The sequence below is a fragment of the Lipotes vexillifer genome, unplaced genomic scaffold, assembly GCF_000442215.2.
Source record: "Lipotes vexillifer unplaced genomic scaffold, Lipotes_vexillifer_v1.1 scaffold781, whole genome shotgun sequence".
NCBI lineage: Eukaryota > Metazoa > Chordata > Mammalia > Artiodactyla > Lipotidae > Lipotes > Lipotes vexillifer.
This window is the reverse complement of record NW_006790027.1, coordinates 301696-319964: the sequence shown is the minus strand read 5'-3', so window position 1 is coordinate 319964 and position 18269 is coordinate 301696. Positions and strand designations below refer to the sequence as shown.

The window sequence follows — 18269 nt, the reverse complement described above, 5'->3', positions numbered from 1 at the left end:
GAAAAAGTTTCTTTTGATTAAATGTGATTCTGTATTTAACTGCCAGAATTAAATCATTCTACACAAAATAGGTTTCTTATTGCCTTAAATGTAGGGGATATAAGTTGATCATAGTGCCCAACTGATATGACCAAATTAATTGACACCCATTTTTATAAAGGGCTTCAAATTTTTAATATACAAAATTTAATCTTGATTCATATTTTAAGATTTGAAAATATTCTTTAGTTTTGCACTTGGTATTTTTGGCTAACAGAATCTTGGATTTATTTCTCATAATGTATAACATGTAACATATTGATGAAGTACAGATTGAGAGTATTTACAAAGTGAAGAATGCATCTGTCTTACCTGTTACACAGAGTGAGGTTTACAGAAAATAACAGAAATTAGAAAAGTAATAAAATTAAATTGCCATCAAGGTAAATGTCTCTAATCAAAGAACAAATAAGAATCTGCCTTAATTCCTAATTTGACTACAACAAATTGTTTTTCATCTCAGTAAATTTTAAGTGCCAACCCCAAATGTAGTTAACTTTTAATTATTTACCCTTGTTTGTCATGTATCTGTTGTCTACTTGCCATCAACCACATTCAAATAAATGTGCACAAAGTTAGGGAAGAGAAGAGAATGAGATTATAAAATTGGCAACTATCAGCATCTCAGATGAAAATCTCATGATAAACACTAAAAACTAATTTAAGCTTTTTAATTAAAATTTTAACTTTATTATACATACTTTCTTCTCCATTAATGAAAGCAGAGTTGATTGTACATCTTTTTTTACCTAGATAAGGTATACTTTGCCTTAAAATTTATGAGAAAAAATAATAAAGATATTTTAAAACTTGTGAAGTTAGGATGTCTAATTCTTTGCTCTGAGAAGTTAAATTTATTGATACATACTTAAAATTAACTGATATATTAGAACAATGGTGGTCTTAAACTTAACTAATTGATTATAATTCTTTCCCAGGAGTCTAATTTAAAAATAAATACAGGAAAGCAAAGAAAAACAAAGCAAAAACAAAAAACAACCTTTTTAGCCCATTTTCAACCTCTTTTTTACTTGCTTCTAACTATAATGTTCCCCCTAGATGCTACCATTAGTTTTCTCCTTATTCTACGTACTTTCCCTCAGAAATAGGAAACTATCATTCTTTCAACTGCATTCATTCAGTAAACAATTACAGAACATCTATTACAGAACAAAGCGTTCCTATTGTGTGATGACAACTGAAAAAAAAAACAAACTACCTACATACCCTCCCACCCACCTGTGTCCCTTTTCTCCAGAGCTCCAGAATCTTATTTGTACTGGCTTATAGAAATTTCCAAATAGATAAGCCTACAGACACCTCCAGGGCAGGTTTCCTTCCTCCTCATGTATTTTCAGTCTTAGAAATAGCATAGCACCAACCTTCTAGCTCCTTGAGCCAAATAATTTCCTGTTCCTCTCTCCTTTTATCCCATACATCCATTCATCATATAGTACTTATAATTGTTCATATATTCCTTGCATACATTTTTATTCTCAATTCCAATTCCTATCCTCACTTCTCACTCTGACTACTGCAACAGCTTCTAACTGGGATCCTTACCTCAGGTGTGACCACAATCTAGTCTATACTTTACATTGTGACAAAAATTATTATACTATAACAGTATAACTATAACAGTATAACTATAACAGTATAACTATAACAGTATACTATAACAGTATAACTATAACAATATATTATACTATTATACTATAACAATATATTATACTATAACAGTATAACAATAACTATAACAGTATAACAATAACTATAACAATAAACAATAAACCTTGTTACACTATTTCTCTGCTAAAAATGTATAGTGTCTCCTGTAAAATCATAGTGAGTCCAGACATCTTAACATACATGTGAGGCCCTAAACAATCTGTCTATAAGCCATAATTCAAGGATCAGCACTCTATAACTTTAAACTTCCTCTTTATTACCCATTCTACCCACATGAAACTAAGCTCTAGTCACAAGTAACTTCATACTATTTTCCAAATAAGCGATGTCTTTTCCCACCTCTCCACGTCTGAATAGTCTGTTTCTTCTACTTACTGACTCTTCTCATTCTTCAAAGACCCAGTTCTAATACCACTTTCACTGTCTAGTACAGTTTGTGCACAGAACCTTTTACCATATATTGTGAATTGCCACATATACTATAGTAAGCTGGAGTATTATCTTTTCTGTTAGACTAGGATCCCCAGAAAAGTAGAATTTACGTCTTATTCATCTTGGCATCACCAATGTTTTAGGTGGTGTCAGATATAAAACAGTTGTTTGTTGGATGCCCAATTCAGTAAGAAAAAATAGTACCTGTTATATGAGAAATTAATATTTTTCTCTATATACGTGTATTTATATATATTCACTGTGTTGTTAGAAATAATTAGGTAATGCTAATATATCTGTGTATAAATACATGCACACATGTATATGTATTTATATACACATATATTAGCATTATCTAATTGTTTCTAACAACACAGTGAATATTTAAACTGATAATGCAGTCTAGCATACACAATTTCAGAATGTAATAAAACAGGAATTAACTATTATAGTCAATAAAAACATCATGATGTAAAGTCAGCAACCAAAAAGACATGTGATTTCACTGTAATTTTGATATAGTCTAAGGACAAACTTTCTGTCTTTAGAATTGAAAAAAACCTTTTAATTTTCACTAATGATTATGAAGAAATAGTTCATTATTGACACACTATTCAGAAAAAAAAAGCAACCAGCTCATTTAAATTTATATAGTTTTTGAATAAAATATTTTATACAGTTCAATATAATTTCAAATTATATATAAGGCTTTTCTAAAGATTAAACTTCTGAATTTTTTTTTCCCTAGTAAATGGGTCTTCTTAGGAAACCAAGTTCTAGATCAGGTGAACAGAGCTATCAGAAAGGAAATGAAATGTTCTTGATAAAGAAGTTTATTGAGTTACTATATATATATAAAATTATCCTTCTGCATTTTAGAAATATTTTATTAAAAGAATCTGGGCTGATGGTCTGAAATCAGAACTTCTGCCTATTGTATAAGGCAGTTCTCTACTCCCAACTGTCCTTTCTCTAAGTTTTCCAGGTGAAGTTCTTATGCCCTATACTGGCTGTACTAAACCTTGTGTTAATTTCATCCAAAAAAAAGTGTTTTCTTTAGTCAATGAAGCCTTTAGTAACTTTCTATTTAGCTGAACTTTATTTGGCTTACTGATTTGGTCTCTGATCTTACAAACTGTGTTACTCTTTACTTCATTGTAATATACAGCAGCTGAGTATCATTAGAAGCAGAGAAAGAACAATTATGCAGCATTATCATTGGGTATATTGAGCATATATAGGACAATGAAGTTTTTAACACTATAAATGTACTGTCTCATATTTAAGATATTTAAAAATCTTTCCCTTTCACAACTATTTACATTAATATATAATGGATAAATACAAGCTCTGACGGTCTTTACCTCTGTATTCTAAGGTAAAGGTCAAATCAAATTATATAGAGGCAAAGGGAACTTAAGAATAAAAAAATAAATAAATGAAAAAAAGTGGAGTATAATGAAAAAGGATGGTTGTGGATTTGAAAGGCTTCCAAAAGTAAAAGTTTGTTGAAGTAATGAGGTAAAGAAAAGTGAATGTGATACGTAGAGCTTTGAAAACTGATCCTTTTGCATTACCATTATGACGTGTTTCACCAAGAGGCTCAAGTTTTGGAAGTCTAGTGACTTTGGGGGTTCCCCAGCCAACTAAAGAAAAAGAAAAACATTTAAAAACACTGTTAAACAATATCTCTTTAGGTCTGTTGAGAGGATCCCTTTCTTGACAGGAATGTATATAACTTCAATATCAATTCATATATACTGAATGATGCAGTACTGAATAACCATAAACCCATTTTAAATGGCTTCTATTTAAAAATGTAATTATAGGTTGGTAATATCTGCTTAAAATTTTTATTTACCTTTCATTAAAAATATAAGCATCCTCACTACTATCATAAATAAACTTAGGCTACTATTCTAATCCCCAACAGAGACTAAAAGAAATGTATACTTATTAAATGGAATACTAGAAATGAGTCTTAAAATAATTCTCAAAGGAAAATGTTACCATCTAAAGCCTTCTAGCAGGGCTAAAAGGAAACTATAAATGTATACGTTTGATATTTATTGAGTATGTGAAGTACTAGCCCAGTGCTAAAAAATTACGATTATTGTGCAGTTAGTATGTCCCAGTGCTTTATATGCAGTATTCCACTTAATCCTCATAACAGCTTAGAAGGTCGGGATGAATGTTGGAAATATAATGGAAACACTCACACATCTTGGTTTCAAATGTTACCTTTCAGGATGAAAGATCTAATTTTTTAAAAGCTCATGTTAGCCATCCATTCCTTAAACTTAAATTCCTTTTAGCAATCTGGGTACTGATATTTCAAATAGGACTTGAATCCATTATAAGAAGTGCTTAGGTAAAGTTTTCTTATTAATTTTTACTTATTTTTTTACTTTCATAAAACATTTTTTCCGAATAAAAAAAGCAGTAGATATTTACGTTGATAAATTCTGAACAAAGTAGATGGAGCAAAAAATTCTACCTTTTTCACAATTCACAAGATAATAAATATACTGAATAAAAACTACATAATTTCTTTCTTTTTCTTCAATGTTTAAAGCAGTATTTCTAAATTCAGTATCAACATCAATTAACTCACCAGGAGGAGGAGGTGGGGGTGGTGTTGGACTCTTAGGAACAGAGTCATCTGTATTAACAGGTTCTACACGGTGGCTCCTTTTCATTCTTAGCTTCTTAGTTTTCTTTTTACTGTTATCTGTAAGAATATAAACATGAAACTTTATGCCTCTGTGAAGAAGTTACTTCTATAATAAAAACTAAAGAACAGAATTAGAATATTGATATTATTATTACCATAGGAATATATCTTCAATTCAACTTAAAAATTGTTACCAATAATGAACTGTGAACTTGCCTTTACTAAGAATAAATTTTTAAGTGATGGTTTATTGGATGAATGATTGATGAATATGACACAAATGGCAAAAAGCCATATTTTATGTTCTATGAGAGGTGATTTGGAATACGAAAAAAGTCCGTATTTCCAAAAGTAACATTTTTTTCCCCAAATATCATACTAAGTAAATGGAATTATCTAGCTGCAGGGATTTCCATGAAACTCAGAATGACCTGGTGAAAAAGGAGAGGTATTGGTTTGTCTCAATAGGATATACAGAATGATTCTAGGTATAAGTCCAAAAATAATCCTTTGAAATGTGAAAAAACACCCCAATCAAATCTAAACACATTATCCATGAAAATAACCCCTAAATAAGATATGCCCAATATAAATATATGTAACCAAAGCTCACATTGTTAGACGTTACAGAATTGAATTTGTAATCTTTCTAAAAATAACTATTTACAGATTCTCACTTAAGCACATATGAACATTTTAAGTGCATCTGTGTTGTTAACATGTAAACTTTAACAACGTGAACCAGGATGGCATAGTAGTTAAATAAGCAAACATCACAGTCACTGAAATATTTTCACTGACAATCCCAAATTGCTAAATTTATATATATAATACATTTTCTAAAATGGAAATTATCTGTTACACAACAAGCAGCCAACATCTATGAAACCTATAAAGCAATGAGAAATACAAATATATTTAGAAACATTATTTTTCTAAGTAAATTAGTATCACTTGAGACATTTTACTCTAGATAGTAAAATGTAAAAAATGTAAAATGTAAAAAAGATAGACATCTTTTTACAATTAAAGCTGTAAGCTTTACAGCTGGGAGAAAGGAAAGAGAACCTCCAGAACCATATGATACTTTCGGATGGGCAGTAGAACAGGGTCATGGACAAGCATAGGATACGAAGCAGAGGACCTGAAGTTGAGGGAAGTGTGTCTCAGTACAGCCACAGATGAGACGTATGATCTTACATTACTCAACCTCTCCAAGGCCCTGGTTTCCTATTCTGTATAATGAGAATAATATACCCGAGGACTGCTATGGTAAATAGCATAGTGTTGTGTTAAATAATATTTTCAAATCACCTACCAAATCATTTTGTTCTTTAACATATTAGTGTTTGAAAGAGTTCTTCCAATATATTGAGGGGCCACCTTAAGTCTACTTTTTGTTTTACCCTGTTGATAGAGTGATATGGGTACAAATGTGGCTACCCTAACTTCACAAATTACAAAACTATAAGTTTCAAATCTAATTATTTCTATATAGCAAAATATCCATTTAGCTAATCTGAAGCTCAGGGACTGAGATCTTATTTTCATAAACTCTTTGATACTGTACAAAAATTCTTATACCATGGAACCATATTGCTAACTAGGAATGGCAAGGAAGCAATGATTATTGGGTATTTCCCATGTGTCAGGCCCTGTGCTAGGAACACCATAGGGTTACTTTTATTATAAGTAAACCTAAAAGCCTGGTGAAAAAAAAGATGACAACCCCATTTTAGAGAGGAAATGAGGACTGAAGAACACTATATAATGTAACATATATCTAATAGGTGAGAAAGTCTGGATGCTACCCCAGGATGTCTTGAGTCCAAAGGCAGAGGCTCTCTCTATGATACCAAAAGATGTGAACTTCCTGTTAAATTACATAACCACTTAGAAAAAGTAAAATAATTATGAATTGAAGATGTCGTATAATATTAAAATAAGAGTAATATGGCTATTTGATAAAACTTTCAAAATGTTCAATTGATTATGTCTGCATCCTATAGAAATAACAAGCAAATAAAGGAAATGATGCTGATCATAACATTATGAGGATTAAGAAAAACAAAACAAACATCCAAAAGCTTTAAAGGTTTTAAATATGTTCCAAAGATTCCTGGGACTATGCAATATTCCAAATTTTTGAAAATGAATTTTCAGCTGAAATTCTTTTAAGTTACGAAGGACTGACTAGCTTTTAAGGCATCATGAATAAAAACATAAATTAGCAAACTGACTAATGATTACCTAAAATTCAAGAGAAAACCATGATAAATAATGCATTTGGAGATGAAAAATCTTGCGATATATTTTTTATGAAAATAATCATGACAAATGAAAGAGGTATTTTTAAGTTTTATACATATTATTTATGTTATATGTAATATATAAAACTTAAAAATAAATAAAAAATAAATAAGTATATATATTTTTAATAACTAGATTTATCACCTGATTCTGATGACTGGTGGTCTGTCTCATCTTCATTTTCCAAATGCTGTGTTAATGCCTCCTTATAATTTTCTACTATTCCGAGCCCATTGTTTTTTTGGCTACTGTCACTGATCTGGCTCTGTGTCTCTATTTGCTCCTGCTCCATTTTATGTTTCAGGGGACAGCCATCACTGTTTTCCTCCACATTTTGCCTCTTTTTCTCTCTTTCAAGTTTTTTTTCACTCTGACAAAAATGAAATATATCATTTTTAATATAATAGTCATATCTAAGATAGGTTAAAGGGAGAAATCAAATAATCCAAGAGCATTCTGTAACTTCCAGGCAATGTGATATTTCTATTAAAAAATTATTTGTTGAATTTATCATTAAAGCATGCTAATTGTCAAACATTCAGAAAACAGAGATAGTATAAAGAAAGAAAACAAATATTACCAGTAATTCCACAATCTAGAGATGACCACTGTTTGATGTATAGTCACAAAGAGGTGCTTTTCTTTGCCTACCCCACACATGTACAGACACACACCATCCACAAACATACATAAATGTGATTGATTGTCTATATATACATATTTATGTATATTTTTAAACAAAAAGGAATTGAAATTTTAATTTAAAAATATACATTTCTTTCTTTGTCAATGAACCTATAAAGTGCTTAGAATACTGCATGACACATACATAGTAAAGTGTTAGCTATGAAAATATTATATAATGCTATATGTGTAAGCCATTACTAATTTCATCAATTATACAATCGTTTTGAATGGTTCTATCATCTTATTTTACCAATACCCAATCAATGGACAAAGAAGTGATTTTCAAACTTTCACTATTATAAGAAATATAATTATTGAATTACTTCTTTAGAATAAATTCCTAACAGTCAAGCTGTTGGATCAATGAGTAAGCACATTTTAAAATGTGCCATACTACAAACTTTCCTTCAGAAAAACTAAAGTAAAATTATACCACAGGCAAAGGGTTGAGAGAGTGTATTTTCCCATATCTTTTTTTTTTTTGGCCTCGCCACTCGGCACATGGGATTTTAATTCCCCAACCAGGGATCGAACCCACACCCCCTACAGTGGAACCACAGAGTTTTAACCACTGGACTGCCAGGGAAGTCCTCCCCGTGACATCTTTTTTAATGCTTTTTTAATCATTATCAATCTTTTACATCTCTGCCAAACTAATAAATATTTTTTACCTCAGTGTTGATTTGATTTATCATTGAATATTTTTATTATCAGTACAACTGAAGATAAGTTATTAAATATGCTTATTGCCATTTTAATTTTTTCTTTAAGGAACTACACTTGATAACCCAATGCTCGTTTTTCTACTAGAGTCTCATTATTTACACAGTAATTTTTTAAGGGTTCTTTTTTTGTTGTTCCCTGGGTCTCAAATATTTTTCATTAGGATTAGCTTGGGTTTTTTTTCTGTCTTTAACTGTAGAACATTTCTTTAAACACTGAATATAATACGATCTACCTATTTTTCACTTTATGATTTGCGGCCTCATTGTCCTGCTTTGAAAGTTTCAACCTCCTCCAAGTATATACCAATGTCTAACTGTATTCTGTGAGTATTTTTAAGTCTTCTTTTTTTATACATTCAAGTCTTTTGAAATTTAATTTGGTATATAGTGTTCAATAATTTTACTTTTTTCCAAATGACTGTTCAGTTGTCCCAATATCCTTTTTTCCCAGATTTGAAATGCCACATCTATCTTACACTAAATGCTTATATATAATTTGGTTTGTTACTATTGTTTCATTGATCTGTTTGTCTATTCTGGAACCAATACCTCACCATTTTTATTGTCTGTGATAAAATCAAAGGAATGAATGTAAGATAATATTTTAAAGGAGAAGTTTTATGGGGAAGAAAAGAAAATTTGCCTGGTAAAAAAGAGACTATGGATAATTTATTTCCATTTATTTCATTCCTTTACTGATGATCTTCTTAAAATTACTGTATTTTAAAAGCATAATAACTGTACTTTCCCCATGCCACTAATTAATTCAGGGACTTCAGTATAAGATATTCTGTGCTGTATACCAGTATTGTTCGTATCTTTATATCATGAAAAATACAATGTTGGTAGAAGTGCTAAGGTCTTCTAAGTAATTTACAACCATGGTACTATAAAATAATTGGTCATTATTTATAAGGTAAGCTTTATTACACATATAGAGTAAATCAGTTTCAAAGTGAAAAACCAAACTTGATTTTCTTTTCCTCTACCAATATTTTAAAAAGAATATAAAACTTGACAAACACAATATTTAATAGTATGGACACAAAACAATAGCTCAAGTTATTAAGACTGCTTTACTATACTTAGAAAAGCACACCCATAAGGTAAATGCAATGGGGTTAATAAAAAGATTAAATACAGCTAACTTTCTAGTATCTAACTAACTTCAGACCAAATATCTCGTATTACCAACTATTTTGCAAACACAAAGCAACACCAAAAACTCTACACTCATCTTCTTACCTGTGGAGCTGCCTCCCTCCTCAGCAGCAGCCCTAAGGAAGAAATAATCATCCACCTTTCTGGATGAGTACTTGTGTGGAAGGAGGCAGTGACAGGGAAGAGGAATAGAGAACATACAGGCGGGTCCAGCAAGCCACCTGCCACATTAAGCTCTGAGGGAACGGAGAGGAGATTTAGGAAGCTCTGCCACTGAGGAGGCATAGCTGCTGAAGGTGATTAAAGCAGGGCCAATGCAAACTCCAAACACCAGCAGCAAATGAAAACAAAGACACAGAGAGATAGACACAGACACACACAGACACACACATAAAACCCCATAACTTCTTCATGATTAAAATCTACACATTAATTTCGGTAAAACTTCTGACATTTAAAATTAAAATAAATAATATTCAGATATAAGAGAATTTATTATAGTCTCAAACATTAAGTATCCTAGGAAAATAACTAGAAAATCATTTATGTACTATAATGCACCATAAGCATTTAAATATTACTGTAAAGGGATAGTAATAGCAATACAGGGATAAAGATAATGTAAGTATGAGTAAACATACTATTATCATATGAAATAAGTGACAAAAAAATTTATCAGAACAGTAACTATGATAGTTACTGCTACATTCAATCTTTATTTTCATTCTCAGTTAATTCTGAAGTCATCTTCCCTTTTTATACTAGATCAGAAGGTAAATTTGAAGAGGAAGAAAAAGCAGCAAACCTTTAACCCATCTCCCCCATTTAATTTCTTTTACAAATAATCAACCTCTGGTGAAATACTTCTATCTCCCTGCGTCCTTTCTGAACTTCCAACTTTATAACTTAAGACATAAAAATTACATTTGCCACAATCCATACCTCAATGATTATAGATGCTATCGGCTGGAAAGGATTAACAATAATTGGTTCCGGGTCCAACTCAGCCAGACCACTGGTTCCATCGAGTTCAGCCTGCTCTTGCTCTCTTTGTTCTCTATTGTTTGAGGAAAAAAAATCGGAATTCCTTATGAGAAAATGCTGAACCATGTTTAAGAACATTTCCAATAGGTTTAAGGCTATTGAGTTTAGTAATTTAAACATCTGGACATGGCTTTGAATTACTGAGAGATTTTCAAATATCTTTATGCAGGTAACAGGCCACTATCCCCATGTAAAGATTAATCATTTGAATTTTAAAAGAAAGAAATGCTGACAGGACTTCCCTGGTGATGCAGTGGTTAAAAATATGCCTGCCAAGGCAGGGGACATGGGTTCGATCCCTGGTCCGGGAAGATCCCACATGCCGCAGAGCAACTATGCCCGTGCGCCACAACTACTGAGCCTATGCTCTACAGCCCGCGAGCCACAACTACTGAGCCCATGTGCCACAACTACTGAAGCCCGCGTGCCTAGAGCCTGTGCTCCACAACAAAGAGAAGCCATCGCAATGAGAAGCCCGTGCACCACAATGAAGAGTAGACCCCGCTGGCTGCAACTAGAGAAAGCCTGCAGGCAGCAATGAAGACCCAACGCAGCTGAAAAGAAAGAGAGAGAGAGAGAGAGAGAGAGAGAGAAAGAAATTAAAAAAAAAAAGAAAGAAATACTGACAAAAATGACATTCCCTATGACTGAGTTCTTAACATCAGTGATGCATATTATTTTTCTATGTAACAAGGGTTTATATTTATCAATTTATTAATTACCCTCCCAAACAAATGCTGTCCTCTTCACTGATGTTAACCAGATAAATAAGTCCTGTTGTTAACCTTCATCTTAAGAGCTGTGTCTAGTTATATATCATAAATGAACTAGATAACAACTGGTGCTTTGCATAAGTAGAAGAGGCTATAGAAATAAGCTGCCCTATATCACTTAGATTAAATAAGTATTTCTATATTAGTTACTACTGAGAATTTTATTACTCTGTGATTTAAAGCTAATGTTGCCCCATAGATGAAGGTAATAAGTTGCTAAAAGAAGCAGCTGAAGATAGAAACATAACTATTGTAGATCTGCAACTAGACTGTATAACAATAGTATATAGTATAACAATGTCAATGTTCATTACTACAGCACTTATTAATTAAGTTCTATGATGGAAAGATATATACTTTCATTCTGAACCTAAGAAGCCAAAATTTAGAGATCTGTAATTTACTACTTCTGTGACCTTGGATATCTATCTGGATACCTGAGCCTCTGCCTTCCCATAAATGTGGATAAAATACATAGTTCATAGGGTTATTTCAGGTAAAGTAATATATGTGAAAGCACTCTGTATATAAACATACTTACAGGACAGTCATTATTATTATTATTTTTTTTAATTTATTTTTATTTTTGGCTGCATTGGGTCTTTGTTGCTGTGCGCGGGCTTTCTCTGGTTGTGGTGAGCACAGGCCACTCTTCATTGCAGTGTGTGGGCTTCTCATCGCAGTGGCCCCTCTTTTTGCTGAGCACGTGCTCTAGGCGTGCGGGCTTCAGTAGTTGTGGCATATGGGCTCAGCAGTTGTGGCTCGCGGGCTCTAGAGCACAGGCTCAGTAGTTGTGGTGCACGGGCTTAGTTGCTCTGTGGCATGTGGGATCTTCCCAGGCCAGGGCTCGAACCCATGTCCCCTGCATTGGCAGGTGGACTCTCAACCACTGCGCCACCAGGGAAGTCCCAACAGTCATTAATGTTACTCATTTATTAGTAAGCAATTTCAGGTATCTGGCATTAATATATTATTTTCAGATACCAATAATAGCTTGTTTTACTGCTTTTTCAAAAATATCCAAACCAACAAAAAATCCAAACCTATTAGATTGTATTTAACAATAAAAAGGTTTTTTTTAATTACTCCTGTCTAAATTTAATTATGCAGTCTCTGTTCAACAGAAGAGGACTCAGACCACAAGTGGCATGGCTAGGAGAAAGGAGGAAAGGGGAATGGGGTACCAGAAAAGCCTGCCATAACATGACCTGGAATATCTTTGTGGAAAAAGTAAAAACTTGAAAAAAAATACTAATTAGATTTCTTTTACCCAACTCAATTGTTTTGTTCTTTTTGTTTTTCTAAGTAGAGAAAAAGCAAAGAAGCCTTTAGAAAAGTATGGCCATATATTTTATTTTTATAAATACACAGAAGGCATATTTGTATGAATGACTGGCTGTACTGAGCTTTATATCATGAAAATATACACTAGAATAGAAAATAAAGATTCTCATAGGAACTAAAACCTCATATTGTTATCAAGAGAGACTGAGATGACTGACCTGCTCATGTTATTGAGCCCTTGAGGACAGAAGAGTTATCTCTCCAAATATTTTCCTTTAAGTCCTATCTCTGAATTAAATGAAAGATACCAGTAATCAGAGGATTTCCTTGACAGCATAAAGGAGCACCTCACCAAGGGCAGTTAGTGGGTTCTTGCCTACCGGGCTGCAACTGTTAAAGCAAATGGAAGGCCAATATTACTTAGGTAGATGGAAGACCACTTTGGATCTCACAGGAGCTCACTTAGAAATCTTTTTGTTTCTTCCCTCCCCTGCCATGTAAGTGGAGAAAGAAAGAGAAATCTTGGGATTAAGAACTAAATTTAACTTCTAATCAAATCTGAGTACTTTCTTTGAGCATTATCATTATTATAACTGATTCTGTAGTAGAATTTACGTAAACATTATTTTGTAATTTAGAGTTTGCTAAACTTATTTTCAAAATTTCCCTTTAGGCAACATGTTTTTAAAATAATTTTAAAAACATGTTTTAAAACCTGAGATAGTGCAATTTAGTCCACTTTCAGACAAAACTAGTGTTGATCAGATTTTGCTTCAGCTGGCTGATCCACTAACTGCTTACCTTCTATCTTTGCTGGGACTAATGAAGGATTTCTCAGTCTACTGACATATTCTTTGCTATGGGAAACTGTCCTGTGCATCACAGAATGTTTAGCAGCATCCCTGGCCTCTTCCTACTAGATGCCAATTGTGCTATCAACCAAACTTAGAACCCTATCAACCAAACTTGTGCAGGTCTACAGAAATAAAAAATTTACCTAGTATCTTCCTTCATACAAAAAGAGGAACCTAAACAGACAAAACTTAAAAAAAATATTAATAAAAGTGTGGTGTTTTTGAGTGTTCATATGCACTGTGCTACAAAATTAATCTACTTACCTTTCTTCTCGTAATTTTCGTACTCTCTCAGCCCGCTCTCGGTTCTCTTGTTCCTCAAGAGCACGTTGTTCTGCTGTGTCTTTTTGGATGCGCTCATTTAAGGCATCAAAGTCTCTTGCAATGATATGTAGCAGCCAATAAAGGCCTTTTTTAATGGACTTGTCAATTTTCTTTCCATATCCCAAGACTGCTGAACAAGGTTCCTTAAAAACAGCAATTTATTTGACTTAAAGGTTAAAACTAAAAGATCTCTACAAAAATTTATTCATAAACCATTAAGATATAACTACTGGTGAATCAAAATTAATTAACCCATTAAATTAATGATATGAAGCACCTGCTTCAACTTAAAAAACACACCTTTGCAATGATCACTACATTAGTATGTACGTAGGAGGGGAAATATTTTATGGATTATATCTGTAAGTTTTGAGAGCGATTATGACACAAGAAGTTACAGTTAAATTTTAAACAAACTCACTGACAAAACTTAACTTACAGAAGAAAAATACCCTTACTTATTAAAAATCGCAGAAAGTTTTAATTTGTTATACAAGGGAATTTATGGCAGTACGCATCTTTTTTTTTTTTTTGCGGTACGTGGGCCTCTCACTGTTGTGGCCTCTCCCGTTGCGGAGCACAGGCTCCGGACGCGCAGGCTCAGCGGCCATGGCTCACGGGCCCAGCCGCTCCGCGGCATGTGGGATCTTCCCGGACCGGGGCATGAACCCATGTCCCCTGCATTGGCAGGGGGGGTCTCAACCACCGCACCCCCACGGAAGCCCTTTTTTTTTTTTTTTTTTTGCTGCACCGCACAGCTTGTGGAATCATAGTTCCCCAACCAGAGATCGAACCTGCACCCCTGGCAATGAAAGTGAGGAATCTTAACCACTGGACCGCCGGAGAGTTCCCAGTAACCATCTTTTACGATTGACAGCCTAACAATCATTTACTGAAACCAGAATAAATGATTAAATCCTCAGTCCATCTTCTCAAGACTGTATGATAACTCTCCTGATATAAATTTTCAAAATTCATTATAAACTTCTCCTAAGTATAAATTTTGTATTTATACTTTTATCATTTTATAAAATTTATAGCATGACATGTTTGTATAGCTTACAGGTCCTGTCAGCAATGTCTTAAACAAAGAGCAAACCTAAAGTCTTTGAAATCATGAAAGATAGTTTACAGAAGTCAGTAACAACTAAATAGAAAACAAATATCACTGTAATAAATAATATCAAATGAACAGTGAGAACTGTTAAAAAACAGTGAGAACAGGCTAAAAAAATTTTTTTAAAACACTAATAAATTATTTTGTTAGCTACCTACCCCCTAATTGCTTATCACCTTTACAAAAACTAAGTTATACCGAACATAATTCATAGGGCAGAAGAACCCCCAAAACTTACTATTTGACATAAGCACTTGTGCTCATTGACCAGTTTTTCCAGAGACAGGCATTCAATCACATCAGCTTCTCCTAAAGCCCCTTCCTTATCTTGTTTATTTGCCAACCTAGAGAGACATAAGTAGTTTTATAGCAAATATATAATCAGACAGCCACTTAAAAGACGTTTTGACCATGTTCTTATTCCAAAGTTTTAACCCTACTGATTACAGAACATACTGGTTTTAGAGAGTAGTGTACAATTTATTTCTTCATTTTTCCTTTTTTTTTGCCACTAAAGTAAGTTTGTAAGAATTGGCCTATAAAAGGGAAATCAGGTAAAGAGAAGTGTCAAGAAAACAAGCAGTAGGTCAACAGGCCAACAAAAAAAGTACAAATAGAAAAAGAAGTGGACTAGTTTCCACAGCACTCAGCCATCAATTCCAACTTTCACATTAATTATATCCTTCTCTTAAAATACACTGCCTCATGATGTAAAGGCTCTTATCCCATGTCCTTTTCATCTTAAATACAATCTGTATCATGTTTTAAATACCCAAATATTCATTCAGAGCTTGTATTATTTGAGCTCATCTGTATTTCCACTGTGTGAGTGTGTCCACATAAATGTGCAATTTACTGGAGAAGTGAGGCCACTTTTATCTAATTTACTTAGCATAGCACTGTGCATAGAAAACCTTACACTCAATTAGGAACAAATTGAGGAACAACAAATAAAAAAAACAATATAAGTTTAAAAAATATAGGGGGCTTCCCTGGTGGCACAGTGGTTGAGAGTCCACCTGCCGATGCAGGGGACACGGGTTTGTGCCCTGGTCCAGGAGGACCCCACATGCCGTGGAGCAGCAGGGCCCGTGAGCCATGGCCGCTGGGCCTGGGTGTCCGGAGCCTGTGCTCTGCAACGGGAGAGGCCCACGTACCACAAAAAAAAAAAAAAAAAAAAAAAGGAATTACCACAAAATACCACTATTTGCCTATCAGATGGAAGAGGTCAAAAAGTTGAATAAAACACTGTCTTGGTCAGGGTTTGATATATGTTTCAGGCAAATATATATTATTTAATAAGTACATAGTAAAATAAATCTAATGAACCCTATCACCTATCTTTAAAAATTATCAGTTTTGTACCATTCTTGCTCATCTACGTATCTTCCACTTACCCCCATCAGCCATATCACGTCACCCCATAATTTAAAAATTAAAAAATATTACAATATCACTATCACACCTAAGTTCTTAAAAAAATTAATATTCCTCAATATCTTTTTACAAGTGCTATGTCCAAATCCAGATCCAAACCAGATACATATTACTACAATTTATTCTTTTAAGTGTTTTTGAATCAGTATCAGCCCCAACACCAACACCTCCCATTCCTGCAACACTATGACCAACACTTCTTTTCCTCCCATGACATCTATCTGTAAAACAAAACAAGTCATTTTTCTATAGAATCTCCCATGTTTAGGATTTGGCCGATATCTTCCTTATGAAGTCATTTAACATACACACCCTGTATTTCCTGTATCTAGTAGTTAAAATATACAGGCTGGATGGTTTTCAAGTTGAAATATTTTGGCAAGCATATTTCATAGATGCTGCTAGTACTTAGGAGGCATTTAATATCTGAGTGCACCACTTTCAGTGATGGTTAAATGGATCCATGGATTCAGGCTGCAGTCAGCCTGATTTGCCTAAAATAATGTTTTCCGTTAAACTTTCATCTAATGGTTTTAGCAACCATTAATGACCTGTGTTTAATACCATTATCATATAAGTGGCTATAAAATCGTGACTTTTTTAGTTCTGTATTCCCTTTACACTAACTAGCTGGATTTTTGCTAAAAAGTAAGTTTTCATTAACTACTTGGTGACTCAAGTACAATTGAGAGAAAAGTCAAGATAAATATTTGATCCTTTGCCTTCATTTCCTAATTTTCATAATAATGAACTGATGTCCTATTAACCTCCAAAGGTGATCAAGTTGCTTTCTTTGGTTTGTGGGAGATATCATTATGGACTCATGGATTTTTAAAATAGATGTTTCAACTTATTATAGTTACTGTTCTTTTTGAGGCTCAAAGTTACCCATTTTTGGTTAGTGAGAGTCCCTTTTGTGTTGGCTCCTGTTTTCTTTTGGTACAACTCCAAGAGTCTTTGATAGTTTCTTTGCTTTTTTGTGAGAAACAATGGTCCGGACCTGAACTCATCCAATTCCCTAAAGAGCCCTTGTTCCTTTTAGTATGAACTGGTATTTTAAAGACCACAATCTGGGCACTTCTGGACATTTATCGTTATTGACTTGCCATTGCTTCTAGACCATTTCAGTGGACAAAGCTAGGAAAAATATAGTTTTTAAGAAAGAAAAAATTAAGTCATGAGGTCATACTGATTTTTCCATTTTAAATCAAATATTACCAAGATTTTACTTGGCTTCTTAATTTGTATCTCTTTTTCCTTATGCTGAAAACTACAGTTCCTAATAACGCCATCATTAACTATTTGCTCTCTCTTATGAGTTTCAACATAATAATACCAACATTACTAAAAATAACACTACTAAATGCACATTAAGATCCCTTTGTGGTTATTCTTGTCTGTAAGATATATCCCACAAGAGATGCAGTCAAAATACTGATTTTAAAATTACTTGAAGTAATCCTTCTCTGTGCGGTTATGCCACCATCTAGATATATAACTAGGTTCATTTGTTTCAGGCTGCTTTAGTTTTTTAAAGATAGTTTTATTCTTTATGTTAAGATTTAATTTTTAAAACACTTATATGGTTCCAAATTCAAACTATAAAAACAAAATGAAATCAGAAAAAACTATTTTCCCTCTCTATCTCTTCTCCACTATTCTTCCTAGTCTCCTATAGGTAACCATTTTCATGAGTTTTTTTTTCTTTATTGATTATTA

The 18269-nt window shown here is 33.2% G+C and overlaps 1 protein-coding gene across 2 annotated transcripts in view; it reads right to left on the bottom strand.

The window, feature by feature from the left end:
- Positions 1-18269, bottom strand: part of ARL13B (ARF like GTPase 13B) — a 74575-nt gene that overhangs the window by 6242 nt on the left and 50064 nt on the right. For both annotated transcript variants that reach the window (XM_007463198.1, XM_007463199.1), the window contains 6 exons: positions 15352-15457; positions 13937-14139; positions 10660-10774; positions 7289-7514; positions 4775-4891; positions 3738-3806 (listed from right to left, as the gene is read on the bottom strand). In XM_007463198.1, the coding sequence (XP_007463260.1) occupies positions 3738-3806; positions 4775-4891; positions 7289-7514; positions 10660-10774; positions 13937-14139; positions 15352-15457 (836 nt within the window). The remainder of the gene's footprint in view (positions 1-3737; positions 3807-4774; positions 4892-7288; positions 7515-10659; positions 10775-13936; positions 14140-15351; positions 15458-18269) is intronic.